This window comes from Carassius carassius, chromosome 40 (assembly GCF_963082965.1).
Source record: "Carassius carassius chromosome 40, fCarCar2.1, whole genome shotgun sequence".
NCBI lineage: Eukaryota > Metazoa > Chordata > Actinopteri > Cypriniformes > Cyprinidae > Carassius > Carassius carassius.
This window is the reverse complement of record NC_081794.1, coordinates 12,872,866-12,899,981: the sequence shown is the minus strand read 5'-3', so window position 1 is coordinate 12,899,981 and position 27,116 is coordinate 12,872,866. Positions and strand designations below refer to the sequence as shown.

Below are 27,116 nucleotides of genomic sequence, written 5' to 3'. Positions count from 1 at the left end.
TTAAGTCATTAATGACTCACCCTCATGTCGTTCCAAACCAGTAAGACCTCTGTCCATCTTCGGAACACAGTTTAAGATATTTTAGATTTAGTCAGAGAGCTTTCTGTCCCTCCATTGAAAATCTATGTACGGTATACTGTCCATGTCCGGAAAGGTAATAAAAACATTATCAAAGTAGTCCATGTGACATCAGTGGGCCAGTTAGAATTTGTCGAAGCATCGAAAATACATATTTGTCCAAAAATAACATAAATTACAAGTTTATTCAGCATTGTCTTCTCTTCCGGGTCAGTTGTGAGCGCATTCACAAAACTGCAGTGTAGTGATGTCCGGGTCGTGAACGAATCATTCAATTTAACCGGTTCTTCTTGAACCAGTTCACCAAATGGAACTGAATTGTTTGAAACGGTTCGCGTCTCCAATAAGCATTAATCCTCAAATGACTTAAGCTGTTAACTTTTTTAAACATGGCTGACACTCCCTCTGAGTTAAAATAAACCAATATCCAGGAGTAATTAATTTACTCAAACAGTACACTGACTGAACTGCTGTGAAGAGAGAACTGAAGATGAACACTGATAATGAACAAAAGATTGACTCGTTCTCGAGTCAAGAACCGGTTGCATCGGTTTTCAGATCACCAGTACACTGAACCGAGAACCGTTTCTGTCAGACACATCCGATTCAAGAACCGAGGAGCTGATGATACTGCGCATGCGTGATTTAGCTTGAAGCAGACTGACACACAGCAGATCTGAACCCAACTGGTTCTTTTGGTGATTGATTCTGAACTGATTCTATGCTAATGTTATGAGCCCAGGTAAACCGAAGGCTTGAATGAAGGGCAATCATCGCCAATGACGCTATTCCGTCGAGCGCAAAAGAACCGGTGAACCGTTTTTTTCAACCGGTTTATTGAATCGAACTGTCCGAAAGAACCGGTTCGCGGAAAAGAACCAAACTTCCCATCACTACTGTTGATGCAAAACCAGATGCAACCAGTCTTGACTCGAGAACGAGTCAATGTATTGTTCATTATCTGGCTCGGCTCAGTGTTCATCTTCAGTTCTCTCTTCACAGCAGTTCAGTCAGTGTACTGTTTTACATGAATTACTCCGGGATATTGGTTTGTTTTAACTCAGAGGGAGTGTCAGCCATGTTTAAAAAAAGTTAACAGCTTAAGTCATTTGTGGATTAATGCTTATTGGAGATGCGAACCGTTTAAAACGATTCAGTTCAATTTGGTGAACTGGTTCAAGAAGATCCGGTTAAATCGAATGATTCGTTCACAAACCGGATATCACTACACTGCAGTGCTGTGAACGCGCTCACAACAGACACGGAAGAGAAGACAATGCTGAATAAAGTAGTTGTTTTTGTTATTTTTGGACCAAAATGTATTTTCGATGCTTCAACAAATTTTAGCTGACCCTCTGATGTCACACGGGTTTGGAACGACATGTGGGTGAGTCATTAATGACATAATTTTCATTTTTGGGTGAACTAACCCTTTAAATTGTGTTCCGAAGACAAACAGAGATTTTACGGGTTTGGAACGACATGGGGGTAAGTGATTAATGACAAAATTTTCATTTTGGGGTGGAGTAGCCCTTTAACCTAACAGCGAGCAATACATTTGGTACAATATTTAAAATGTTTGGTTATTATTATTTAATAAAAACACAAATAATCACTGCTAGTTTGTGTCAGCTCAGGTCCATTAATATTAGCAGACACAACTTTTAATTTTAATAATGCATCAGTAATTTTTTTGGTGGTTGTCAGTGTATTACAAAGGTTGAAAACAGATTTTAGTATTTTAGTCCTTTTTTGTCATATTTAGTCATTTTAGTACTTTAATAGGTTGGTATCAGTTATATGAAATATATTTTACAGTAAATTTCTTGCATAACTGCCAAATTTCATTTCTTTTTTTATTTAAGTGTGTTTGTCAAGTAATGAACATTTGTATCCAGACACATTCTAGTATTAATTGTGCGTTATTCCTTTGACAGTATGTTCTTACCAGCAGCAGGGAGGTGTCAAAGTTCTGCCAGGCTCAGCAATATGCTTATGCTGCTCCCGGCATCAGTTTTCTCTGCAGTGGCTCTGGTGAATAGCCACATTCTGGTCACGATCCTGTTAAACCTCTGCTCCTCCTTTAAAAAATTGAAGCTATAGAGCATTTTGAATTAAAAGTTAAAAATGGACATGACCATTGACTTCAACCTTGCTTGAAATATCAAAAAAATATTTTTTTCCACTGCTCACAATAGTGTGAAGCTTACTAAGACAAAAATGCGACACAGGCTGTTTTGATTACCATTTTACTGCAGATGACACGTGACCTCTCACAGTGACCTGTAAAACTAATCTCAATCTCATTTAACTTCATCTTGTCAACATAGTTACAGAACAGACGTAAGCTATAGAGTACACCGGTCGCTGTGATTTTGCCAAGTAAAGCATGTTCCTGGATCAACATCATTAGTTGATCCTGGATCAACATTACTGTCCAAAAATATTGACGTAACCCAATCCCTACCCCTAAACATAACCCTAGCCATAATTTATTCCTAAAATCAGAGAGAACTGATTGGTGAATAACAAGGGTGTAGAAGCACCTAACCCTGATTGTAAGCCTAAAACTGACATTTCTTGAAAACTTATCCCTCGATTCTGATTGGTTGATTAGAGTGTTGTTCCAGGATCAACAAGGATGTTGATCCAGGAACATGTTGTACTTGGTGAAATCACACACCAGAGTACAGGTTGTTGAGTTTATAATCATTTTAACCAATTAGAACTGAGCAGGGGTGCGATCATAAACCCTCCTGATCAGACAGAAGTTGTATCTAAAAAAAAAAAAAAAAAAAATATATATATATATATATATATATATATATATATATATTTACAGTCAAAAAGCTAATTTTGAAGTAAAAAGGTCACATTTTATTTGTAATTTGCAACATATTTTTTATATAATATCCACACAAGCGTTTAATCTACATGTTTAAGTGAATAGAAATTTCATGTTTAGGCATTTGTGGGGGGTTTGTAACACTACTTTCCAATTTACTTCTACTGTTGAGACTATAGCCTATTTCTAATGTACTTCACATGTGAAAATGATTAAAAACACATACTCAAACTGTCTGTTATGTAGTATAGAGCCTATGTTACATGTATTGCTTTTAGTTTCCAGTGGGGCTGGAAGCTATTTGAGGATGGTAATCATTATGCTAACAATTTTATTACTGCAGTTAATTCACACACACAATTTTTGAATGTCAATTATTATTAGTGTTACCATATGGACTATGCCATTGGAGAACAATTACTTCTTTCTTTCTTTTTTTTTTGTCATTGAAAAAAGTACAGTTTAAGAATAAGTCTTAAAATTTATCTAATTTAGCTAAAGCAAATGAGGATGTTATCTCAATGAATACAGCCAATGAAACAAAATGTCTGCTATAAATAAAATCCCATAATCAAAGACCCAAAGCAGTAGGTGTTGAAATACGTGTTGGATTTAGATTTTTTTCTTTACTTTATTTTATAGCTACTCTCAGGGCCAGTGACGTTAATACTACATCCAATCAGATTCAACCAATCACTGAAGTTCATTTGTTGACTGTGACGCTCCTCTTGTAAGCAGCACTACTAGCGCGAGAAGCGCAGCGTCAGGTGTTAAAGAGCAGGGTATAATAACTAATATCTACGGATGCAAATGTTTTACTCGGTATGTGTAGTTTAAGATTATTTTTGCCATTCAACACAGTATTACTTTGTCATACATATCATTGAACCTCTCCGTGCGCCTTTATTACATCGCTCCAACATGCTTCATCTGCTCGCCGCACTCATATCCATCTATGCACTGACGTGTGTAAAAGTTGTCTATGGACAGAATGACAAAGGTGAGCGCTTTCTGTGTACCGCAGTCCCCATTGACAAGGATACAAGTTGCCCCGTGCAGTCTCTACCTGTTCAAAGCGCATCGGTCCAAGAGGAGGAACTGAGAAACACCGTCATGCAACTTCGCGAGACCATCTTACAACAGAAGGAGACAATTGTCATTCAGTTGGGAACGATTAAAGAGTTGACGTCAAAATTGTCCCGATGTGAGTCTGACTCTGAAACATTTAGGAAAATGAATAAGGACACAATGGATGATGTGCCTAAAGATCCAAATGACACCATTGACGTTCTTGGAAAAACCATGCAGAGTCTGAAAGATCGACTGGAAAATCTAGAGGTAAGATGTTTTATTTGAGCTGCATAGGTTTTGTCATGTTCTACATGAATAAATAGGCAGATTAAATGACTAAAATGACATTCGTGCCGGAAGTTTCTCTGCCACCGACTATTTTGGTAATTATGTGGAGGCGTTGAAGATCTAGAGGGATTATCTCATTAGTCAGTACGTCTCTATCCCTTAACCACAAATGCCAAAGTTACTTACGATGCCCCAAGCGACAAAATGTCTGGAATGTGTCAGTGCCACTTAAATGTCAGGTGTTAATCTGAATGTGTGAAATGATGGAGCAAACGCTAACTCTAACAAATTATTTATTTATTTATTTATTTATTTTACATGAAGTGGGCTACTTTTTTTGGAAACAATGGCTTTTTCTGACCGTATTTATTCATTTAGTTTGTTTCCATTTATTGGTATTCCATTTCTATTAATTATCAACAATTGCATTTCTTAAAAATATTTACTATACCTGTGTCATTCAAAAAACATTTAACCTAGAGACCTAGCAATTTATTTTGTCCCTAACAGAAATGTATTTATGTATTTCTCAGAATAGAGTAGGTCCTACAAGGCAAAAAAAAAAAAAAAAAAAAAAAAAATTATATATATATATATATATATATATATATATATATATATATATATATATATATATATATATATATTTATATATATATATATATATATATATATATTTATATATATATATATATTTCTATATATATATATATATATTTCTATAAGGTCCTATATATAGGTCCTATAAGGCAAAAAAAAAAAAAAAAAAAAAAAAATATATATATATATATATATATATATATATATATATATATATATATATATATATATATATATATATATATATATATATATATATATATATATAATATATTGGTACAATTCTGTCAGGAACATATAGGAGTCTTTAAAAAGTAACCTTTTTTTCCTGTTGTTTAACCTTTCAAAGCAACAGCAAATGCGAGCCAATATCTCTGGTGCCTCCTTTCCTAACGAGCTGAGAAATTTACTGCAGCGTAGACTGGAGGACTTGGAAAATCAACTGCTCAAGAAGGTCAATGAGCTTGAGGAAGAGAAGTCCCAGTTATATAATGAGAGCGTCGCTCATCGCCAGCGCACTGACAGTACTCTCAACTCTCTCATGAACAGGATCTCTGAACTGGAGAAAGGTTTGGACAAAACACTGTTGTTCTCTATTCATTCTTCTTTGCCAAGTACATTTGATTTCCATGTTTGTAACAATTTAGCACTATGTGCTTCATGATAGTGTTACAGTTCACCTCTTGGTTTCCTCTACACTTGATCATAGCTGTCCACATTATTTTTCTTAATGTTTGATTTAACTTCATTACCCTCCAGTGCCGACTGCCGAGGGGGTAATCAGGTTGTTTTGTGGCATATTTCTGCATTCTTCCAGAGATGGCACAATAATAAATCACCCTTTTTGACTTTAGGAGGAGCTGGATTTAAATCACCAGAGAATTTCAAGATCTCTCTTCCTCTTCGCACAAATTACCTTTTCGGACAAGTAAAGAAAAGCCTGCCAGAAATGTACGCCTTCACTATCTGCATGTGGCTCAAGTCAGGTTCGAGCCCCGGCATTGGAACCCCATTTTCCTATGGAGTGCCTGGCCAGGCAAATGAGATTGTACTGATCGAATGGGGCCATAACCCTATAGAACTGCTCATCAATGACAAGGTAACAAACCTGTGTATTACGAAATGATAATTTTGGCATTCAGTTTTATGAGGACACTGATGATGATTATTATGACTATTATTGCAGATTATCATCTTTTAGCTTATACCTTCTACATTGACAAAGATAATATTAAAATGAATGTATAAGAAAACTATTGTTTATTAACATATAGAAATGACTTTCATATTTTTTTTTTGCAATATATATTTGTAAATATAGTACAAAAATATAATGTATAGTGATTTATACTGATAAACTCCAAAAAAGAAAAAGCAGCAGTATCATAGATGCAATGATTGACGTCATTGACGCCTAACACCACTGGGTTCATGTGACCTGGAAATGTAACATGGAAAGTTGAAAAAACATGACTGCAAATGAGATATGAGAGCGTAAATGAAACTAATCATTGTACAGTGAGTTAAAAGGATAGTTCACCCCCCAAAAAAATCTTATTCTGTCATCATTCCATCCCTGTATGACTTTCTTATTATTGTTGTTGTTTCCACAAAATAGAAGCCATCATTCTTCAGAATTTTTTCTTTTGTGTTTCTGAAGAGATAAAAGTTTTACAGGTTTAGAATGACATGAGGATGGATAAATGATAACAAGATGAATATTTTTTGGCTGAACTATACCTTATATAGAACAGAGATATTACATATTGGCAGTATAATCTCTGGTAGGAAAAAAAAGAAACTTAAGATCTCACTTCATGCTTCAAGAAATAAAGAAAATACTAAAAAATATATATATTTTAAATATTGTACTACCTACTGTTGTCAAATAGGTGACACAACTACCTCTATCACTGAGCGATGGGAGGTGGCACCATATCTGCATCACTTGGACAACCAGGGATGGGCTTTGGGAAGCCTACCAGGATGGCCAAAGATTGGGATCAGGAGAAAATCTGGCCCCCTGGCATCCTATCAAGCAGGGAGGAGTCCTCATCCTGGGCCAAGAGCAGGTGAGAACATAAGCAAAGCTGATACAGCCGTTTTTGCTGCACAGTCACGCTGTATCTGTAATTTTATGCCATCCCTGCACAACATTGTTACTGACTCATGAGCATTACACTTTAAATAAAACATGACCTCAGGCAGTAAACAATGTCGTAGAGTTAGTTAGCACATCCTCTAAGAGAAAATAAAAGGGGTTATTGTTGTTGTCTTAACGAGGCCTGTCGTTTATGGCCTCAACAGGATGTAGTAGGGGGGCGCTTTGATGCAACCCAGGCCTTTGTGGGGGAACTGAGCCACTTTAACATCTGGGATCGGGTCCTGCGCTCCACGGATATCATTGCCATGTCAAACTGCTCATCCTACACGCCTGGGAATGTGGTGGCTTGGACTGACAGTAACATTGAGGTGTTTGGTGGAGCCTCAAAGTGGCCACTAGAGCTATGTGAAGATCGTCTATTTGACAATTAAAGGTGTTTGCAGATATTAGTGAATGATATTAAAGGGATAGTTCACCCAAAATTTTAAATTACGTAATGATTAGTCCCCCTCAAGCCATCATAGGTGTATATGAAGTTCTTCTTTTAGAATACAATCAGAGTTTTTGTCTGAAAGAAGAAAGTTATATACACCTTGGATGACTTGAGGATGAGTAAATTAAATTTTTGGGTGAACTGTCCCTTTAAATCCTTTTTATCCTCAAAAAAGATTCACCACTTAAACAAAAAGTAGCAAATCGTTTAGCAAAATCAACTTAAATCAACTATATCAATGAAATATTTAAATATTCTAGGATAGATTACAAAAAGTAGGTAAATGTAACATTTCAGTTGATATGTTCACTTGACATTTGTGGCTAAGGGAAATTGCCATTACAAAACACTCTGACACTCTGATAAATACCATATTACTGAGTGATTATCAATTATTTACAGTGTATTTACATTATACTCCATGGTGCATTGTCATGTCACCTTTTTGGAGCACACAAAATCACACATGCGTATGCTTATCTTGTTAGCTGTGTTCACGCCATGTTGGAATTACCAGAATTATGAGGTTTATAAAAAGCAGTCATGTCCTCGTAGAGCTCATAATTGCAACTTGTAAACTTTTTTTTTTATCTCGTCATATGGAAACACTAAAAATGGCAGCAGCTTTAGAAGTAAAAAGTAGTTGAACAGTTATTTCATAATATTTCATCTTAATAATTATGTTAATTTTTTTTAATAATGCAAGAATAATCGGTAAATAAAAATTATTTTAATGTTGCTAGCACAGAGTAAGAGCAGGATATCTTTCTAATACCCCACTGAATAAACTATACGATTATTAATAAGGCATTTTCATTATCTTTTTTTATTGTGGTTTCATCTATTGATTACTCAGATTACACAGATGTGTATAATCTGGTGTTAAGCATTGCTAGAGAAACTCATAATTCCAAATCCGAGGACATGAACAGCTCTAAGTAGGACATCCTGTGTTCTCATCTTAAAATGTTTATCAATCATTCACAACATCGCGTAAACGCAGCAAAAGTTTTTAGATTAAAAAAGAGTGTTCTCATGGCTTTCTGTGTCCTCTTTGTTGCCCTGTGGTCTAATGTAACGTGCTAATATTTCATTACAAACTGTTTTTATTTAAGAACAAGATCATACATTATATAAGAGGAACACCTTTGTATCTTTTGTTGTAAGACAGTCTAAATAAATTTAGACTTTGGTGAGGGAAATCACATTAATGAGCTCATAATATGGTTAAAGCACCAAACATCTTTCTTTTTAAAATCTGTCATAGATTTGTATAAACCGATATTAATTTAAAAATATTAAAAATAATCTTTCTTCAGAATCTAAAGCCCATCTCCGTTTACACTGACTGAATTACCCATTGAAGATTATGAATGTTTTAACACTGTCAAATATTTTGCAGACAATTAATGAACTGTGAATTATGTTGCAAGGTCTGTTTCTTGAAATATATTATCATATTTTTATACCCTGTTTTTAAAAATGAAGCATTTTTCAGATATGTAATCCAGTGTTGTTTTGTTTGCTATGGAATGTGTTGTTTAAAAGCCTTTTTTGTTTACCGTGCCAATTATTCAGGGACTGCTTGACACTGCTAACCTGTGATTGCCAATGAAAAATAAAGTTTGCTTAGAAGTCTTTTTTTTTCTACTGCTATATTTTCCTTTGTGGTTTAGTGTGTTTTCTTCACACAAATAAATAAATAAATATATGAATATAAATAAATATATACATAAATGTATAGATAAATATATAGATAAATGTGGTTGAGGTCAAAAAAATGGAAGGAGAGCGTGTAATCACACTGCTCTGATGGACAGGTGGCTCTGAGGGCATTAGCCTGTCTTAAGGGGATGAGATCAGTCCCAAGCCAAAGCTTGTGTCACAGAGGGACATTTCCCAAGACTGGACAAACTATTTTAAAAAAGAAAACGACCTTCAGAGAGGTGGAAATGATGATAAAAAGCTCATAGTTGGTGGCACATACAGTATTTAGTTTGGAAACTTGGGAAGGTCTTTAGGGTTCTAGAAAGAAAACAGCTGCATCTCTGTGACCTGAACCTTCAGGGGGAGAAAATCTCCAGCTTCCTCACAGCTCACATCCTTGAGATTATTAACACTTTAAAGAATTGTGTTTACTCGTGCTCTGCCAAATACATTTCAGTCACACATCACCATTATAAGCTTTAGAGTGAAGTAGATATCAGATTGAATTACTGAATGATGTGTGAAGTCCAGAAAGCAGAGTTAATCTGAACAAGGAAGATTATGGTTATTACTAATGCTTAAATGATTATTAATAGTAAGTAAGATGTTCAGGTATTGGGATAGAATTAAGGGGTCTTATATAATAAGGGATTCATATTAATATGCTTTGTTAGTACTAATAATCAGTCAATATCCTATTAATCTGCATAATAATAAGAAACTAGTGAGAATTGGTCCCTAAACTGTACCCTAAAAGTGTGATCTCAAAGGAGTGTAATAAAATAATAAAGTATAAACAATACAAATATATAAAGTACAGTTCAACTGTTGGGGTCAGTGAGGGTTTAAAAAATTTATTGAGTTTTATTGAGGTATTACATTTATCAAAAGTGCAACATTAAAGACATTTATAATGTAACAAAAGATTTATACAGTTTTTCAAATAAATGCTGTCCTTTTTAGTATTTCTAATCATCAAAAAATTCTAATGTTTGTGTGTGTGTCTGTACACTACCAGTCCACATTTTTTGAACAGTAAGATTTTTTATGTTTTTTAATTAATTATCTTTTTCTCACCATGCTTTGATCCAAAATACCTGCTTTCTATATATATTTTAAAATGCAGTTTATTCCTGTTTTAAAGATTTATTTTTAAAATCATTACTTCATCCATGCGATCCTTTAGAATCCATTCTAATATTCTGATTTGCTGTAAAAAAAACATTTGTTATTATTATTATACTGAAAACAAGTGAGTATAACTTTTTTCAAGTTTCTTTGATGAATAGAAAATTCCTAAGAACAACATCTGAAATAGAAATCTTTTGTAACATTGTAAATGTCTTCATTATCACTTTTGATCAATTTAATGCATCCTTGCTAAATAAAAGTCTTAGTTTCCATACCCCAACACCCCCACAAAAAAAAAAGTTTTACTGACTCCAAGCTTCTGAATGGTATGATGTATAATGTCACAAAAGCTTTTTATGTCAGATAAATGCTTATCTTTGATCTTTATATTCATCAAATTAAAAATATTGATGATAATTATAATAATAATAATAATAAATGATTCTTGAACAGGATATCAGCATACTAAAATGATTTCTGAAGGATTATGTGATACTGAACACTGCTATATATATATATATATATATATATATATTTATATATATTTATATATATATATATATATATATATATATATATATATATATATATATATACTTGGTAGTGTGTGTGTGTGTGTGTGTGTGTGTGTGTGTGTGTGTGTGTGTGTGTGTATAAACAGATTTGCTATCACAGGAATAAATTACATTTAAACTGAAATATTTTTTACATAATATTACTGTAATGTATTTTGATCAAATAAATACAACTTTGGTGAACACAAACCACAACTTTTGAACAGGTAGCATAAGTTATTACACATTTTACTAATTGGATGACTGTTTCCTTGTGTGAAAAAAAAAACCATGGAAAAAATTATTTGCTTAACTTTTGTAGAGAAAATAATTCAAGTCCTTCCACATACATGACTCCTGCTACACTTCCAAGGGCAAGAATAATCCCTCAGCTACTTTTGAGCTGAAGGGCACAGTTATTACTAGACGTATGATGCATTGCTCATCTGTAGCCTTTAACCTAGAGAGGTATTTTGCAGTCCCTTGTGGAGCTGTAATTCTTGTCTTCCTGGTACCTCACAGTGCAGATGGCAAATGTCATTGATCATCACAGCAGGAAAATACAGGTCAGACTCATTCATTCCAGGAGAATGAGCTCTATGAAGCTCTCGCTCATAATCACTCGCAAAGAAATATGATAGTTCTGCATAGCCATGCGTTTGTACATTTGGGCCAATATTCCAAGGCACGCTTATTGAACTGCATGCAATCGCTATAACCTTGTGTACTTTAATACTTTTAAAGATTCATCACCAGTGTCAACATCCATTTCGATCTCAAGGAGGTTTGCATTAACAAATGGAACCCTCGTGAAGTAAACCTTGAAACCCACTCAAGTACAAACAAAAAGAGCAGAGAAAGCATTAGTGAGTTCACACTGAAAGAGAAGAGTGAATCAGATGAGCAAAAAGCTTTCAGTGCTCTTGTATTGTATTGATTCACAGGGCGTTGAGTCAAAACCTGCCTTTTTTCTTAGTTTTAGTTGTAAATAGATAGACAATGTGTCACGGAGACGAACCCCGTGATTCCCTCTACTGGCCATCAGAGGGCACCCTCACCTGAATACTGACACACACGCATCCACTCATTCATTTACACTGACTACACTACATTTCCCACAAGCCCCGTCCTTGGACTCTGATCACCATCACAGGTGCTACTCATCAGGACTATGTATATAAGCTGGACGATTACAACAGTTCTACGTGAAGTCTTGATTTGCTGTGTCTGTCATTTCTGAGCGTTACTACCCGTGTTTGTTTTCCTGTTACCGACCCTGTTTGATCTCCTCTACGTACCTTTGCTGCCTACCTAACGACCCTTGCGTGTTTACTGGATTTTGATTCTCTGTTCTCCATATGTTGCTGATATTGCTGGTATTGACCATTGTTGTCACAGTGTCTGGGTTGTGTTCCCTGGGTTTCCACTAGGTGTCCTCCTTTTCCACGGTGTCCGTCACCTTATCACTTCCTGTTCCCTTGTTTGGTCACCTTCCTCCTTGTTTGAGTAAATTGATTGTTCCCCACCTGTCTCCAGTTCCCTCATCATCCTTCACTGTATTTATACCCGGTCTGTCTGAGTCTGTGTCACGGAGTCCTTGTCGTATGAATGATACCTCCCAGAGTCTGCTCTTCCCGTGTGTTCTTGTTTTGTTTTTCTGTGTTTGGATTTTCTGGTTTTGACCCTGCCTGGACTGTTTATGCCTTTTGGATTGCCCTCAATAAACCTTTACCTGCATTTGGATCTCTTCTGTGCTTCTTGTATCACCGTACGTGACAATTGCCTGTACAACTACGTGTTTCTGCAATAAAGCCTGCATATGGATCCCATGTCGAGTTCTGGATCATTACAGAAGACTTCGCAAACATGAGATCCAGCGGCTTATGAAGGTCTGCATACCACCATGGCGGCCCAAGCCAGTCAGATCGCTGCTAATCAGTTTCAGCTGAATCAACTGACGTCTATCACCGAGGAACTCGTCAAAGCCTTTCAGAGTCTCCATACAGCCCCCGCGGCCACACCAACGCCGGAAGCGTCCGCCATTGCCCACGCTGCAGGGACGCCGCCCCAGGTGAATCCCCGTCTCGCTCTCCTGGAGAAATTCAACGGTGACGCCATGTGTAAGGGCTTTCTATTACAATGCTCATTGTTTGTGGAACAGCAACCAACGCTGTATACTACTGATACTGGTAAGATCGCCTTTCATGATTTCCTACAACAGTTCAGAGCAGTGTTCAATCATCCTAAGGAGGGAAAGGGAGCTGGAGATCGCTTATTGGAGTTAATCGCAAGGCAGAATGACGGCGGCTGATTATGCCCTACAATTTCGCACTCTGGCGGCACAAACCAACTGGGTGAACGACGCGTTAAAGGTACTTTTCCGCAAGGGTCTGAATTATGACCTTCAAGCTGAGCTAGCATGCAGAGACGAGGGCAGAGATCTTAATAGCTTCATTGAACTTACCATTTCCATTAACAATCTGCAACGTGCCCGACGAACCAGTTCTCGTCGCACTGACCATCCAGTTTTCTTGCCATCTAATAACCTACTGAACCCATGCAGATCAACACTTACCATCTGTCTGTTAAGGAGAGAGATCGACGCATCTATAACAGACTATGCATGTACTGTGGCTTACCTGGCCATCAACGGAACAACTGCCCCACTTGGCATCTACCTCCTCACAACTAGGGCTGCAACTAACGATTATTTTGATAATCGATTAATCTGTCGATTATTTTTACGATTAATCGGTTTATGTACTTATATTTTAGTTTTTTCCATTTTTTCCCCCAAGTAAATTATTAATAAATGGTCTTTATCCTTCAGCATAGATTTTTAAGAGATTTTAACCATTTTGCACTGTCATATCCTAATCAAAAATATACCTGGAGTTGTTTTATTGTGTTAGTAATCCTTTTTCGAACTCTTCTGCAATCAGAACACTGACCCATACTCTAGCAAATTTCACAAGGAGATTTAAAATAATGTTTTCACCATGGCAGTCCTTAGAGCTCCTAAAGTAGTTTAACATCCCGAACGAAGCTTATTAAGGAATCTTTCAGAAAATATTTTCACGAAGAATAAGGATAAAACAGAATAAAATTGCAGTGCATTGTATTTTATTATTTACTGGGAAACAGCTTTATAGCTTTTGCTGTGAAATTGTAAACAATCCTTCGAATAAAGTGCCAGTGGCATGAAACCTGAATGGAACTCACAATTTAAAGTAAAATCCATCAGAAGGTTGTCCAGAAAAAAAAATTGGACAGTCACACACAAAAAACCTGCTGTGTGAAAAAGAGCAGTGAATACTTAGAAAAAAAAAGTGCATTTCAAATATCTTTAAACATTTACCTCTCTCATTCAGTCATAATTAGGCTGCACGACTGAATTTTGAACTGGTAAACTACAAACTGATCACAGAACATGTTTGTAAAGCTTTAAATGTTAACTGTTAAAAAGCAATGTTATCAGCTTTTACGACTAAACATTTGCAAACAACATTGTACTGGAGAATCTGCACAAATAAAAGTCTTAGGGGCCGTTCACATATTGTGCCTAAAAACGCGTGGAAAACGCTAGGCGCGCCGCTTTCTCCTTCTTTCCAAAGCGCTCGGGCAGAAGCGCCCCTGAGGCGTCTGCCTTTGATAAGCAACCATGACGTGCTCTCTCCTTGAAGACGCGGAAATTTCAGCAAATGATAAATGGATTTGCAGCTCAAAAAATCGCTTGCAGTAGCTCTGCTACTAAATTTATTTCAAAATGGAAATCCATATACAACTATGATCAGCTGTTCCTTTCATCTTGACTGAGCTTTTAACGTTGTTACGGGAAAGGATGAAGCTGATTGGTTAGTTCTTGTCACATGACCCGCGATGCGCTTGCAGCATTCTGAAAAGTTGAGATGTTTTTAACTCGATGCGGTGCGGTGTTGGAAATAACATACTTGAGCGTGCAAAAGATGCGATATGTGAACGTCCCCTTAAACAGCTCAGTAGTGCAGAGTTTACAGGTTACTCTTCTTTTTTGAAGGCTCAAAGTAAAGTACTCCCAGTCTCCCACATCCCGCTAAATGCTGCAGAGACGCTGTTCGGGAAGCACGTGACATAAAACGAGGCCAGCTATTGGCTATTCGCTACTTCTCCTGCTGTACTGGCTGAGTAAAACCTCCGGTGACTCATTACTGCCACACTTTGGTCACCGCAGATTTGAAATATGCACGAAATGAGCCGCTTACGGCAAATAAAAGTTATTTAGCAACGAATCGATGACTAAATTAGTTGACAACTATTTTAATAATCGATTTTTATCGATTAAATCGATTCGTTGTTTCAGCTCTACTCACAACGCTCGGTGAGTACTCCTCTCACTTCCATTTGTGATACCCAGTGTGTAAGCATTCCCGTTGAATGATGGATAAACGACAAACAAGTTATTACCTCTGCTTTACTTGATTCTGGGGCTGCTGGCAACTTCATTTCTGAAGAGTTCGCTAAGAGATATGAAATTCAGCTGATTCCATGCTCTACCTTTCTCTCAGTGGAGTCAATAGATGGTCGATGTGACGAGTGGGGCGGGGCCGAGGGACGTGGGAGCGAGGCCTGTGGAGTGATTGGAGATGAGCTACACCTGTTCGACCCACCGGTCTCGAGGCCCACGGAGGAGATGGAGGGATATAAAACTGGAGCGACAACAGTGAAGGACGAGAGAGGACCAGTCCTGGGCATTAGTTTATGTTTTGGTTTTATTATTCGATGTTTTGTGTTTATTTTGAATTATTAAAGTCTTTGTTTGATTGTCCGCCAGTTCCCAACGGGGAACGGGGGACTCCTGCCGGCTGCCCAAAACCGGAGGAGCCGTTGCCGTCCACCGGGCGGTGGAGGAGTGTTGCGCCGTCCACTGAGGGCCGTCCAGTGCCACCGCCAGGCACCGCGGAGGAGATCGCCCAGCCGGTGGAGGGCCGAGCAGCAGTGCGTCTGGGAACCGGAATTTTTTATTTTTTATTTTCTCTCTCCCCTCTCTCGTCTCTGTCGCTCCTCCTTCCATCTCCGTTTCTCTCGCCTCGTCTGTCCTACCCCCAGTTTCCCGCAGGTCACCGTGAGAGATCCCCCCCGGAGGGAGGGGAGGGGGGAGTAGAGCGCAGTCTCAGGAGTACCCCCCGGCCTGCGAGGGGCGATGGGGGTATATGACGAGTGGGGCGGGGCCGAGGGACGTGGGAGCGAGGCCGGTGGAGTGATTGGAGATGAGCTACACCTGTTCGACCCACCGGTCTCAAGGCCCATGGAGGAGATGGAGGGATATAAAACTGGAGCGATGACAGTGAAGGACGAGAGAGGACCAGGCCTTGGCATTAGTTTGTGTTCTGGTTTTATTTGAGCGCATCAGTCGTCCGTGAGGGGCTGGTGCGCTGTTTTGTGTTTATTTTGAATTATTAAAGTCTTTGTTTGATTGTCCGCCGGTTCCAGTCTCCTTCTTCCCGATGATTAGGAAGTTTTTATCATTACAGTCGACCATTGGGTTCTGGATCCATTACTCACCTCACTCACAAAATCTTGATGGCGGCTGGTTTACTTCACAAGGAGAGGATTCAATTCTATGTTTCTCCCCACATCTCACACTCCCGTGATTCTTGGATTACCCTGGTTACGTCTGCATAATCCACAGATTTCCTGGAGAGAGGGCCAAGTTTTGAAATGGAGCACTCATTGTCAACAGAACTGTCTTTCTCTGGTCAAACCCATTCCTGTCTGTTCCGTGTCACTCTCTCCAGCACGAGAGTCCATTCTCGACCTTCCAGAGGAATATGCTGATCTTATGGAGGCTTTCAGTCAGGAGCAAGCCAACACCTTACCTCCTCACCGTAAATATGACTGTGCAATCGATTTTCTGCCAGGGCATTCTCCCCCAAAGGGTCACATCTTCCCATTGTCTCAACCTGAGTCGGAAGCCATGAAGGATTACATCAAAAAAGAACTCCAGAAAGGTTTCATCAGACCGTCCCCTGCTTCGTCCGGGTTCTTCTTCGTGAAAAAGAAGGATGGTGGTCTTCGTCCTTGCATTGATTATCTTGGACTAAACGAAATGACTGTGAAATTCAGTTACCCACTTCCGTTGGTTCCTTCAGCCCTCTAACAGCTTCGCACTGCCCAGTACTACACCAAACTGGATCTGAGGTGTGCATACAATCTCATTCGCATTAGAGAGGGAGATGAATGGAAGACCGCCTTCTCCACCACCACAGGGCACTATGAATATCTTGTGATGCCGTTCGGACTGGTTAATAGTCCATCGGTGTTTCAGTCATTTATTAACGAGGTCTTCAGAGACATGCTGAACATATCTGTGATCGTGTATATTGATGACATACTGATCTACTCCAACACACTTCCTGAACATGTACAACACGTCTGAGCAGTTCTTCAACGCCTCATCAAATACCAATTATATGCCAAGGCTGAGAAATGCGAATTCCACACAACCTCCACCACATTCCTAGGGTACATAATCAGTCCCGGAGGGGTGGCCATGGACAAGAAGAAGGTCAACGCCATTCTTAACTGGCCTGAACCCACAACCCTCAAGGAATTACAGCGATTACTAGGATTCGCTAACTTCTACAGGAGATTCATTAGGAACTTCAGTACGGTGGTCACTCCACTAACCTCAATGGTCAAGAGAGGAACTCACCGACTACAATGGTCAGAATCCACTCACAAAGCATTTCAGACCCTGAAGCAATGATTCAGCAACGTGCCCATCCTCTGTCACCCTGACCCCTCATTACCCTTCATTGTCGAGGTTGATGCATCAAACACAGGTATCGGCGCTATCCTGTCCCAACGTCCAGACCCCGCCGCTAAACTTCATCCCTGTGCCTTTTATTCAAGGAAGCTCAACTCAGCGGAACGCAACTACAGTGTCGGGGACCGGGAACTCCTTGCCATGAAGGCAGCCTTCGAGGAGTGGAGGCACTGGCTAGAGGGAGCTACACACCCATTTACTGTACTGACAGATCACAAGAACCTGGAATACTTACGCACCGCCAAACGCCTTAATCCTCGATTCTTGTTTGTTTTCCTGTTACCAACCCTGTTTGATCTCCTCTATGTACCTTTGCTACCTACTTACCGACCCTTGTTTGTTTACTGGATTTTGATTCTCTGTTCTCCCTACGTTGCTGATATTGCTGGTATTGACCATTGCCTGTACAACTACGTGTTTCTGCAATAAAGCCTGCATATGGATCCCATGTCGAGTTCTTGATCATTACACAATGTGACAAAAGAATTCAATGAAGGATTGATTTTAATGTAGACCGGGCAATCAGGGTTTGGGTGCCGTCTCTGGCTGGGCTTCAGTTGTTTTATCCTGTAAGGTGACGGATGCATCTTTGACATGCAGCTCGATTTCTGTGAAGGAGAGATAATTCATATCTGCCATCTGAAGACACACAAAAAGAGAAAATGGGCATTTATTATAATTGGCAATGACACATAAATACATATTCTCTTATATCAGATTATATAAAATCTGATACAATAATATTAACATTACACTTCAAACTGTCACTCCACTGTTTTAAGAGAGATGTGCTGACCTGTCATTGTTCATTTTCTTCATAAACAGAAACCTTTATTGGAAAACTAGTACATGTGAAAAACTGAGGACAAAATATGATTCTTATGAAAATTAGTTTTTATGAAAAGTGCAAATGTGATTTTTCCAGGAGGATGACTAGTAGCACAAACATAGCCACTATCTTGAAGTTCACCCCAAAACGAAAACTGTGACTCACCCTCAAGACATTCAAAATTATAGAGGAGTTTGTTTTTCATAACAGATTTGTAGAAATTTGTCACTACATTATAGTGAATAGATCCCATTAGAACAGCTGATAAAGGCATAAATATTCCACAAGTACCCACATGACATTTCAATCCATCAATTAATGCCTTGTGAAGTGAAAAGCTGTGCTTTAAATAAACAAATCTATCATTAAGATGTTTTAAAAAAAACAAGTCCTCTATTCATAATGCTTTCATCAGTTCTCTCATCTGAATCAGAAGAGATCTTGAAGATTGTGATTTGCAGATCACGCATCATTTATTAGCAAAAACAGTCCAAAATCATTCAATACACAATATTTTGGAATAATGATAGAAACATTATTATGGAATTGTATTTTGTCCAAAAATTATGGTTTAAATTGAAAACACCTTAATGATGCATTTGTTTAAATAAGTCAGTTTGGCTTGATATTCTGTTAAATTTAATATTTTAACACTTTTTTTCTCAGCAAATTAGGATAACGTAATAAAAACACTATTACAAACTATTTCATCTATCTTTTAAGACTAGATTGGTTTATTTAAAAAAAACAGAAATGGTTTCATAGGGGACAGAAATGGTTTCATAACTGCATCACATCTAATAAAGTATATAACTCATAGCTTATGTTCGAGAGAAGAATTATACGACTACACAACCACAAAAGAAAGAAAGAAACACTAACTCATTGCATGAATAATTTAGATAATACAGATTAACAAAAATAATCCTCTAACAAAGGTTGTTGCATTAAATAGTCTACTTTCTGGTCTATGTCAACCTCTAGTGGACAAACCTGTATGTTACACTTAATTAAAAACATTTTCAAAAAATGCTTAAATACATAATAAGCATGTTCACATTATTGAATGTTCTTGTTCTCTTTTCTGATCTGAATCACTCACCAGAGCCTTAGCCATGAGGGATTGCTGCCACAAATGACACACTGACACAGAGATGAATATGAGAGGAGCAGTGTTGTGCCTGAACGCGTTCATTGAACGATAGTTCATGAACTCGTTCATATTTTGGGCGAACGTGAACTGAATGTGCTGTATTAATGCCTTATGAACGTTACTGTGAACTAGTTCATTCTGGTGTCTGTGAACGGCACGCTCTCTCAGGTTAACTTCGTTCAATAGGGTGCCAGATTTCTATAGAGCCTTCCAGGCGAAAACCCGGCTAAAACACACCGTAAACGGGTCTTAATATGTAGCGGAAAAACACCCAATCTGGCAACACCAGCCACCAGTGTCGCACCGCCGTAGGCCGCATGCGTGACGCGTCATCAAAAAAAAAACAGCAAACGACAGCAGCATGTAGCAAGAAGGCGTATGATCATTTAAAAGAATTTTATGATGTTTATGACAAGGTCGGTGAGAATGGGAGACAATGCATCAAAGCAACAATGGGGAAATGCTGTCCCCTCAATGCTAATGTAAACCCTGGTTGGATAAGGATTCAAAATTGGATATGAAGATGAAATCTGACGCATAGCTTCATTGTTAAAACTGATAAAATAATTGCTGTCTGTGATTCTTTATGGGCTGTGGCAATAATTTTGAAAAATAATAGCTCGCCGCAACATATGGAAAAAAAGAACTATGAACTAGTTCATTTTTGGAACTGTGAACTTTAGTTAAAAATTTTGTAGTTTGAACTATGAACTGAACTAGTTCATTTTAAAATTTGTGAATTGAACTTTGAACTAGTTCATGTAGAAAGTGAACTTTCCCAACACTGGAGAGGAGCATCTATCACTGCAGCACAGGGCAAAATGAAGATGAGAGTCACAGCTAGGGGGAAAGCATATACAACCCGAATTCCGGAAAAGTTGGGACGTTTTTTAAATTTTAATAAAATGAAAACTAAAAGACTTTCAAATCACATGAGCCAATATTTTATTCACAATAGAACATAGATAACATAGCAAATGTTTAAACTGAGAAAGTTTACAATTTTATGCACAAAATGAGCTCATTTCAATTTTGATTTCTGCTACAGGTCTCAAAATAGTTGGGACGGGGCATGTTTACCATGGTGTAGCATCTCCTTTTCTTTTCAAAACAGTTTGAAGACGTCTGGGCATTGAGGCTATGAGTTGCTGGAGTTTTGCTGTTGGAATTTGGTCCCATTCTTGCCTTATATAGATTTCCAGCTGCTGAAGAGTTCGTGGTCGTCTTTGACGTATTTTTCGTTTAATGATGCGCCAAATGTTCTCTATAGGTGAAAGATCTGGACTGCAGGCAGGCCAGGTTAGCACCCGGACTCTTCTACGACGAAGCCATGCTGTTGTTATAGCTGCAGTATGTGGTTTTGCATTGTCCTGCTGAAATAAACAAGGCCTTCCCTGAAATAGATGTTGTTTGGAGGGAAGCATATGTTGCTCTAAAACCTTTATATACCTTTCAGCATTCACAGAGCCTTCCAAAACATGCAAGCTGCCCATACCGTATGCACTTATGCACCCCCATACCATCAGAGATGCTGGCTTTTGAACTGAACGCTGATAACATGCTGGAAGGTCTCCCTCCTCTTTAGCCTGGAGGACACGGCGTCCGTGATTTCAAACAAGAATGTCAAATTTGGACTCGTCTGACCATAAAACACTATTCCACTTTGAAATAGTCCATTTTAAATGAGCCTTGGCCCACAGGACACGACTGCGCTTCTGGACCATATTCACATATGGCTTCCTTTTTGCATGATAGAGCTTTAGTTGGCATCTGCTGATGGCACGGCGGATTGTGTTTACCAACAGTGGTTTCTGAAAGTATTCCTGGGCCCATTTAGTAATGTCATTGACACAATCATGCCGATGAGTGATGCAGTGTCGTCTGAGAGCCCGAAGACCACGGGCATCCAATAAAGGTCTCCGGCCTTGTCCCTTACGCACAGAGATTTCTCCAGTTTCTCTGAATCTTTTGATGATTTTATGCACTGTAGATGATGAGATTTGCAAAGCCTTTGCAATTTGACGTTGGGGAACATTGTTTTTAAAGTTTTCCACAATTTTTTTACGCAGTCTTTCACAGATTGGAGAGCCCCTGCCCATCTTTACTTCTGAGAGACTCTGCTTCTCTAAGACAAAGCTTTTATAGCTAATCATGTTACAGACCTGATATCAATTAACTTAATTAATCACTAGATGTTCTCCCAGCTGAATCTTTTCAAAACTGCTTGCATTTTTAGCCATTTGTTGCCCCCGTGCCAACTTTTTTGAGACCTGTAGCAGGCATTAAATTTTAAATGAGCTAATTAAGTGGATAAAAGTGTAAAATTTCTCAGTTTAAACATTTGCTACGTTATCTATGTTCTATTGTGAATAAAATATTGGCTCATGTGATTTGAAATTCCTTTAGTTTTCATTTTATTAAAATTTAAAAAACGTCCCAACTTTTCCGGAATTCGGGTTGTATACATGTGAGAGTGAATGTATAACACGGAAAAAGAGCAAACAAAGATTAGTGGGAAATGGCACTGCATAATCATGTCACAGCCTAAAATTTGATATAATATTTCTGTTACTGTACATAAGCAGGAAAACTTGTGCTTTTAGGGGGCACATTTATCTTAACCAATTTTCTGGATTATTGGAAGTAATTTTGCAAGTGACAGAGCGCAGGGTTTGTCTCAGGTCAAAGTGCTCAAATTAAAGAACTGTGGGTATGTAAGATGCCACTTCCCAGTATCCCGCAAGTGTGTTGAATTCTCTCTCATTTGATGGAAAATAATCCTTCCTTTGACATTTCCTATAGTGATATATAATTTTTTTTTACCACCAAGTAACCAACCAAATCAAAAGACCAAAGTGGACTAGACAACTTACCAGATGTAACGAATGCACACAGGAAACGAGAGATCCAATCGCAGTATTTTAATGGGGTAATCCAAAACAAAATCCAAAAAACAGGCAAGAGGTCATAACTACAAAATCAGTCCAAACAAGAAACAAGAAAAACACAAGGGAATACGAGAAAGCCGGGTGACAGAAAACAAGGACTCCTTGAAACAGATAGAGACAGGCTGGTTTATATGGACAGGTGAAAACGATGAAAGTGGAGACAGCTGAGTGCAATACCAGGTGTGCAATTAACAGTGATGAATGGGACAAAGGCCTGTGGGAAATGTAGTGCCTGCAGTGGGGTGACTATGGGGAAGTGAGACCACTAGTGGACACCCAGGGAAACACAGACCAGACACTGTGACATTACACCCCCTCTAAGGAGCAGCTACCAGATGCTCCACCGAACAAGAACATACCAAGGAGCACAGAGACCAGGAGGGAGGTGGACTGGTGGGGGATAAGGGGGAGGGTTGGAGGGCCAGGTCCATAGAGGGAAACAGAGACAGGAAGTAAAAAAAAAAACTTGCCTTTGCTCATGAAGATCAACGGTGACTTGCCTTTGCTCATGAAGATCATTGGTGACTTGACTTGACTCATGAGGTCTAACTGTGGTTTTGCTTGACTCATGAGTGTTAATGGTGACTTGACCTGACTCTGGAGGGTCAACGGGGACCTGACTTGACCTGACTCTGGAGGGTCAACGGGGACCTGACTCGACTCGACTCTGGAGGGTCAACGGGGACCTGACTCGATTCGACTCTGGAGGGTCAACGGGGACCTGACTCGATTCGACTCTGGAGGGTCAACGGGGACCTGACTCGATTCGACTCTGGAGGGTCAACGGGGACCTGACTCGACTCGACTCTGGAGGGTCAACGGGGACCTGACTCGACTCGACTCTGGAGGGTCAACGGGGACCTGACTCGACTCGACTCTGGAGGGTCAACGGGGACCTGACTCGACTCGACTCGACTCTGGAGGGTCAACGGGGACCTGACTCGACTAGACTCTGGAGGGTCAACGGGGACCTGACTCGACTCGACTCTGGAGGGTCAACGGGGACCTGACTCGACTCGACTCTGGAGGGTCAACGGGGACCTGACTCGACGCGACTCTGGAGGGTCAACGGGGACCTGACTCGACGCGACTCTGGAGGGTCATTTTGTGGCGGCCATTTTGTGCAGTGGCAAAAATCCAGGACCTCCAGCTCCTTCATCTCCCACTCAGGCACAGGGTTATCCAGACAAGCGTTAAAAAGGTCTTTAAGTGCCTCATCATTGTATCCCATTCCTACCGCTAGGGTCCAGAATATTTGTGCCAAACCACCCACCTCACTCCCCTTTTGACGAAGGGTGGTTAAGTTCGAAAGTCTCCCCATCCGCTCCTCTATGGTGGCTGGGGAACGGATACAAAATCCCACACTGTTGGATCTGGGCATGATGGAGTCCTTCTGTAACGTATGCACACAGGAAACGAGAGATCCAATCGCAGTATTTTAATGGGGCAATCCAAATCAAAATCCAAAAAACAGGCAAGAGGTCATAACCACAAAATCAGTCCAAACAAGAAACAAGAAAAACACAAGGGAACACAAGAAAGCCGGGTGACGGAAAACAAGGACTCCTTGAAACAGAATGAGACAGGTTGGTTTATATGGACAGGTGAAAAATGATAAAAGTGGAGACAGCTGAGTGCAATACCAGGTGTGCAATTAACAGTGATGAATGGGACAAAAGCTTGAAACATGACTAAATTCACAAGCTCACTCCTCAATAGTTTTCTGGATAGGTTTTAGAGGATGCAAAAGTCTACATATTATTTGCAAGCTTTTAAAATGTGTGGACTAGTCACACTTTTTTGCTACAGTTTGAATTTACCAGCTAACAATAGTAGGGTGAATTCGGGTAATCTGGGACACCTAAGCAAACAAAATTTAGTCAACAGGACTTTTACTATAATTTTAGCATGGAAGTCATGTGACTGAAATCACATGACTTCATGGGGGTGACTTCACAGAAAGGGGCAGGGCACTTGTCAATCAAGGCCCTGTCCCAAATGGAACACTTCCGGTGCTTTCCAAATGGGATACATCACCCTCCGAAGGGCACTTCGGAGTGAAAACAATCATGGGCGCCATATCGAAGGGTGGTTACCGAAGTGCTCAAAAATAGCCACTTCAAAGGGCCCTTCAGAATGAAGGATTTCAAAGGGTAGAACTGATAGACTCCAATGATCCTTTGTATGATGACAGTGGGGCAAGCTCCACAGCAGACTTCTGCCCGACGGTAAATGCAGCATTACATCATGAAAGTGTGGGATCATAGAAAGACCATGAGGGTTTAGGGTGCCATTTGTGCCAGGTCAATGATATAGGACTCTGACCAGTTTAATGTTAAGGACATATATCGGTATAAATAAGGCAATGTTCCTAATTATTGTCAAATTATGTTTATGATCTATTCAAGCAACAAAATGTGTATTAAAGTGTTGAAAATATGTTTTATCCATTTCTAAACATTTTTTGTCATCCCACATGATCAAATATGAGTATGTGGGACAGCATGTTTTGGGTCAGCTGGGACAGTCATCAAATGGGGGAAATATGCATTTAGGGACTTTACAAGTCTAATGACAAGGGCTAAATGGGTGTTAATGTGAACTACTGGAGATAATAACATTAGCACAAGTTCAGAGTAGCTAGCAGCTAGCTAAAGAAATTGAATCATAGATGATAGATAATCTCCTGCAAAGACTGTTTGTTCCCCAAGTAGCCCCAATTTTAGTAGAGAGAACTTGAATAACTGAATGAATGTTTATCAAATTGTTGCTTGCTGTTGCTTTAAATTTATCACAGAATGTCAAATACAAAATAGATCCAAGTGCAAATTTATTTCTCATCACAAAGATCCAAAAACAAGGCAAGGGCAAAAAAACACAAGGTAATCCAAAAAGCAACCTCCAAGGAAACAATGAAACAAGCAAAACGTAACCAGTTTAATAATGCAGCAACAAGTCCAAGTGAGCATGGTGTATATATAGTGATGAGTTAATGGGTTAATGACAAACAGCTTATATTCAGTAACAAAAAAGACTGATCAAAGAACTACGGAAACTGTGTTTATGACATGAAACAGTGGAAGGGGAGAGTGCCATCCAGTGGCCAGTCTAGGGCACCACCACTTGACACTACAACCCATAATACCAAACCCAACCCCACCCCTCTAAGGAGCGGATACCAGATGCTCCACCAGAACACACAAAAGTTCAGGAGGGAGGTGGAAAGGGAGGCAGATCAGCGGGAGGGATGGCGGGCCAGGCCTGTGTAGCAGAAGAGGGCCAGGAAACAGAGGTAGACAAGGGTGCCAGGGCAGGACTGGCAGGGCAGGAGGCCAGGGAGGGGAAAGCAGGGCTAGAAGCTTGGGCAGAGCTGGGATGACCTCCTGGCTGGCAGGAGGCTCTGCAGTGGACTCTGAGGGCTCCTGGACTGAAGCGGGCTCTCTGACAGGCTCCTGGGCCAATGAAGCAGGAAGCTTAAGTGAGGCCAGCAAGGCAAGGAGTTTGGTTAGTTCTGGCAAAGCAAGGAGCCTGGAAGGAGCAGAGGTGGGTAGAGTACCCAAAAACTGTACTCAAGTAAAAGTAAAAGTACTTCTAGAAATATTTACTCAAGTAAAAGTAAAAGTACTAGTCTTGAATAGTTACTTGAGTAAGAGTAAAAGAGTATCGGATAAAAAAATCTACTCAAGTAGTTAGTTACTAGTTACTTTGGGTCATATATACTGAGCCTATTTTTATTTAGATATATAGATCAAATGTATGTAATGTATGTGTGCGTGTATAAATGTATATATTTCATCAGCCTTTACTCCAATTTATGTAATTTATTATAAAACCCTGTCTGTTTACTTAAGTAACAGATATAGGTGTCATGCCATAACATATTTTTAATACGACTGACTTTATATTAAATGTGAGTTGAACATTGAAAGTTAATGTGATATAAATATTGCTACTAATCTTTCATTGTTCAGAAAAAGAGCAAATAACATTTACATTATTAAAGATAATTTTCACTGACAGTCTAGATTTCAATCACTCTCAGAAACTCCCATTAAAATCACTGAAACTGAAATCAATATCTTAATTAAAGATTCGTACACACATCTGCACTTTGTTGTTCCTGCGAGAGAATTCGCCAGAAAGAGGTCTCCAGTCAGTGAGCGAGTGTAGGAAGCACCGGCATTTTAGCGATGACTCATCTGAACGCCTCTGATTGGCCAATGCTTTAATAAGCTCAAAAGAATCATGTGTGATTTGTTATAATGCGCAGCGCTGTATAAACGCATCTATCTCTGGCTAAGCGCCAGCAAGCAATCACAGATCTGAATTTAGCAGCTGATAATATGACTCGCTGAACGTACTTGCACCAGTGTGATTGTATTAAAATTAATAAAATCTTAATCGGCTATTTTTTGTCTTTTGGAAGCTGCATTCAACTTGACTCCCCTCTGTTATAAACCACACACGTACAACAAACTAATGTCACAGTGGTATCGTGTACTGTAATCGA

General features: G+C 39.1%; 1 protein-coding gene across 2 annotated transcripts; it reads left to right on the top strand.

The window, feature by feature from the left end:
- Positions 1 to 3,664: 3,664 nt before the first annotated feature.
- LOC132122128 (neuronal pentraxin-2-like) lies at positions 3,665 to 7,808 on the top strand. 2 transcript variants are annotated; one of them, XM_059532043.1, is made up of 5 exons: positions 3,665 to 4,261; positions 5,238 to 5,451; positions 5,737 to 5,981; positions 6,775 to 6,954; positions 7,190 to 7,808. In XM_059532043.1, the coding sequence occupies exons 1-5, from the start codon at positions 3,845 to 3,847 to the stop codon at positions 7,415 to 7,417; spliced, it is 1,284 nt and encodes a 427-aa protein (XP_059388026.1). In that variant the 5' UTR covers positions 3,665 to 3,844; the 3' UTR covers positions 7,418 to 7,808. The 2 variants fall into 2 exon arrangements, with proteins under 2 accessions (XP_059388026.1, XP_059388025.1); XM_059532042.1 differs by having other exon boundaries at positions 5,232 to 5,451.
- The last annotated feature ends 19,308 nt before the right edge of the window (positions 7,809 to 27,116 follow it).

Bases quoted from the DNA above. Each gene is read 5' to 3' on its own strand.
- LOC132122128 (XM_059532042.1), top strand. From the start codon at position 3,845: ATGCTTCATCTGCTCGCCGCACTCATATCCATCTATGCACTGACGTGT. The intron at 4,262-5,231 runs GTAAGATGTTTT...AACCTTTCAAAG, and splicing joins ATCGACTGGAAAATCTAGAG to CAACAGCAAATGCGAGCCAA. The intron at 5,982-6,774 runs GTAACAAACCTG...GTTGTCAAATAG, and splicing joins AACTGCTCATCAATGACAAG to GTGACACAACTACCTCTATC.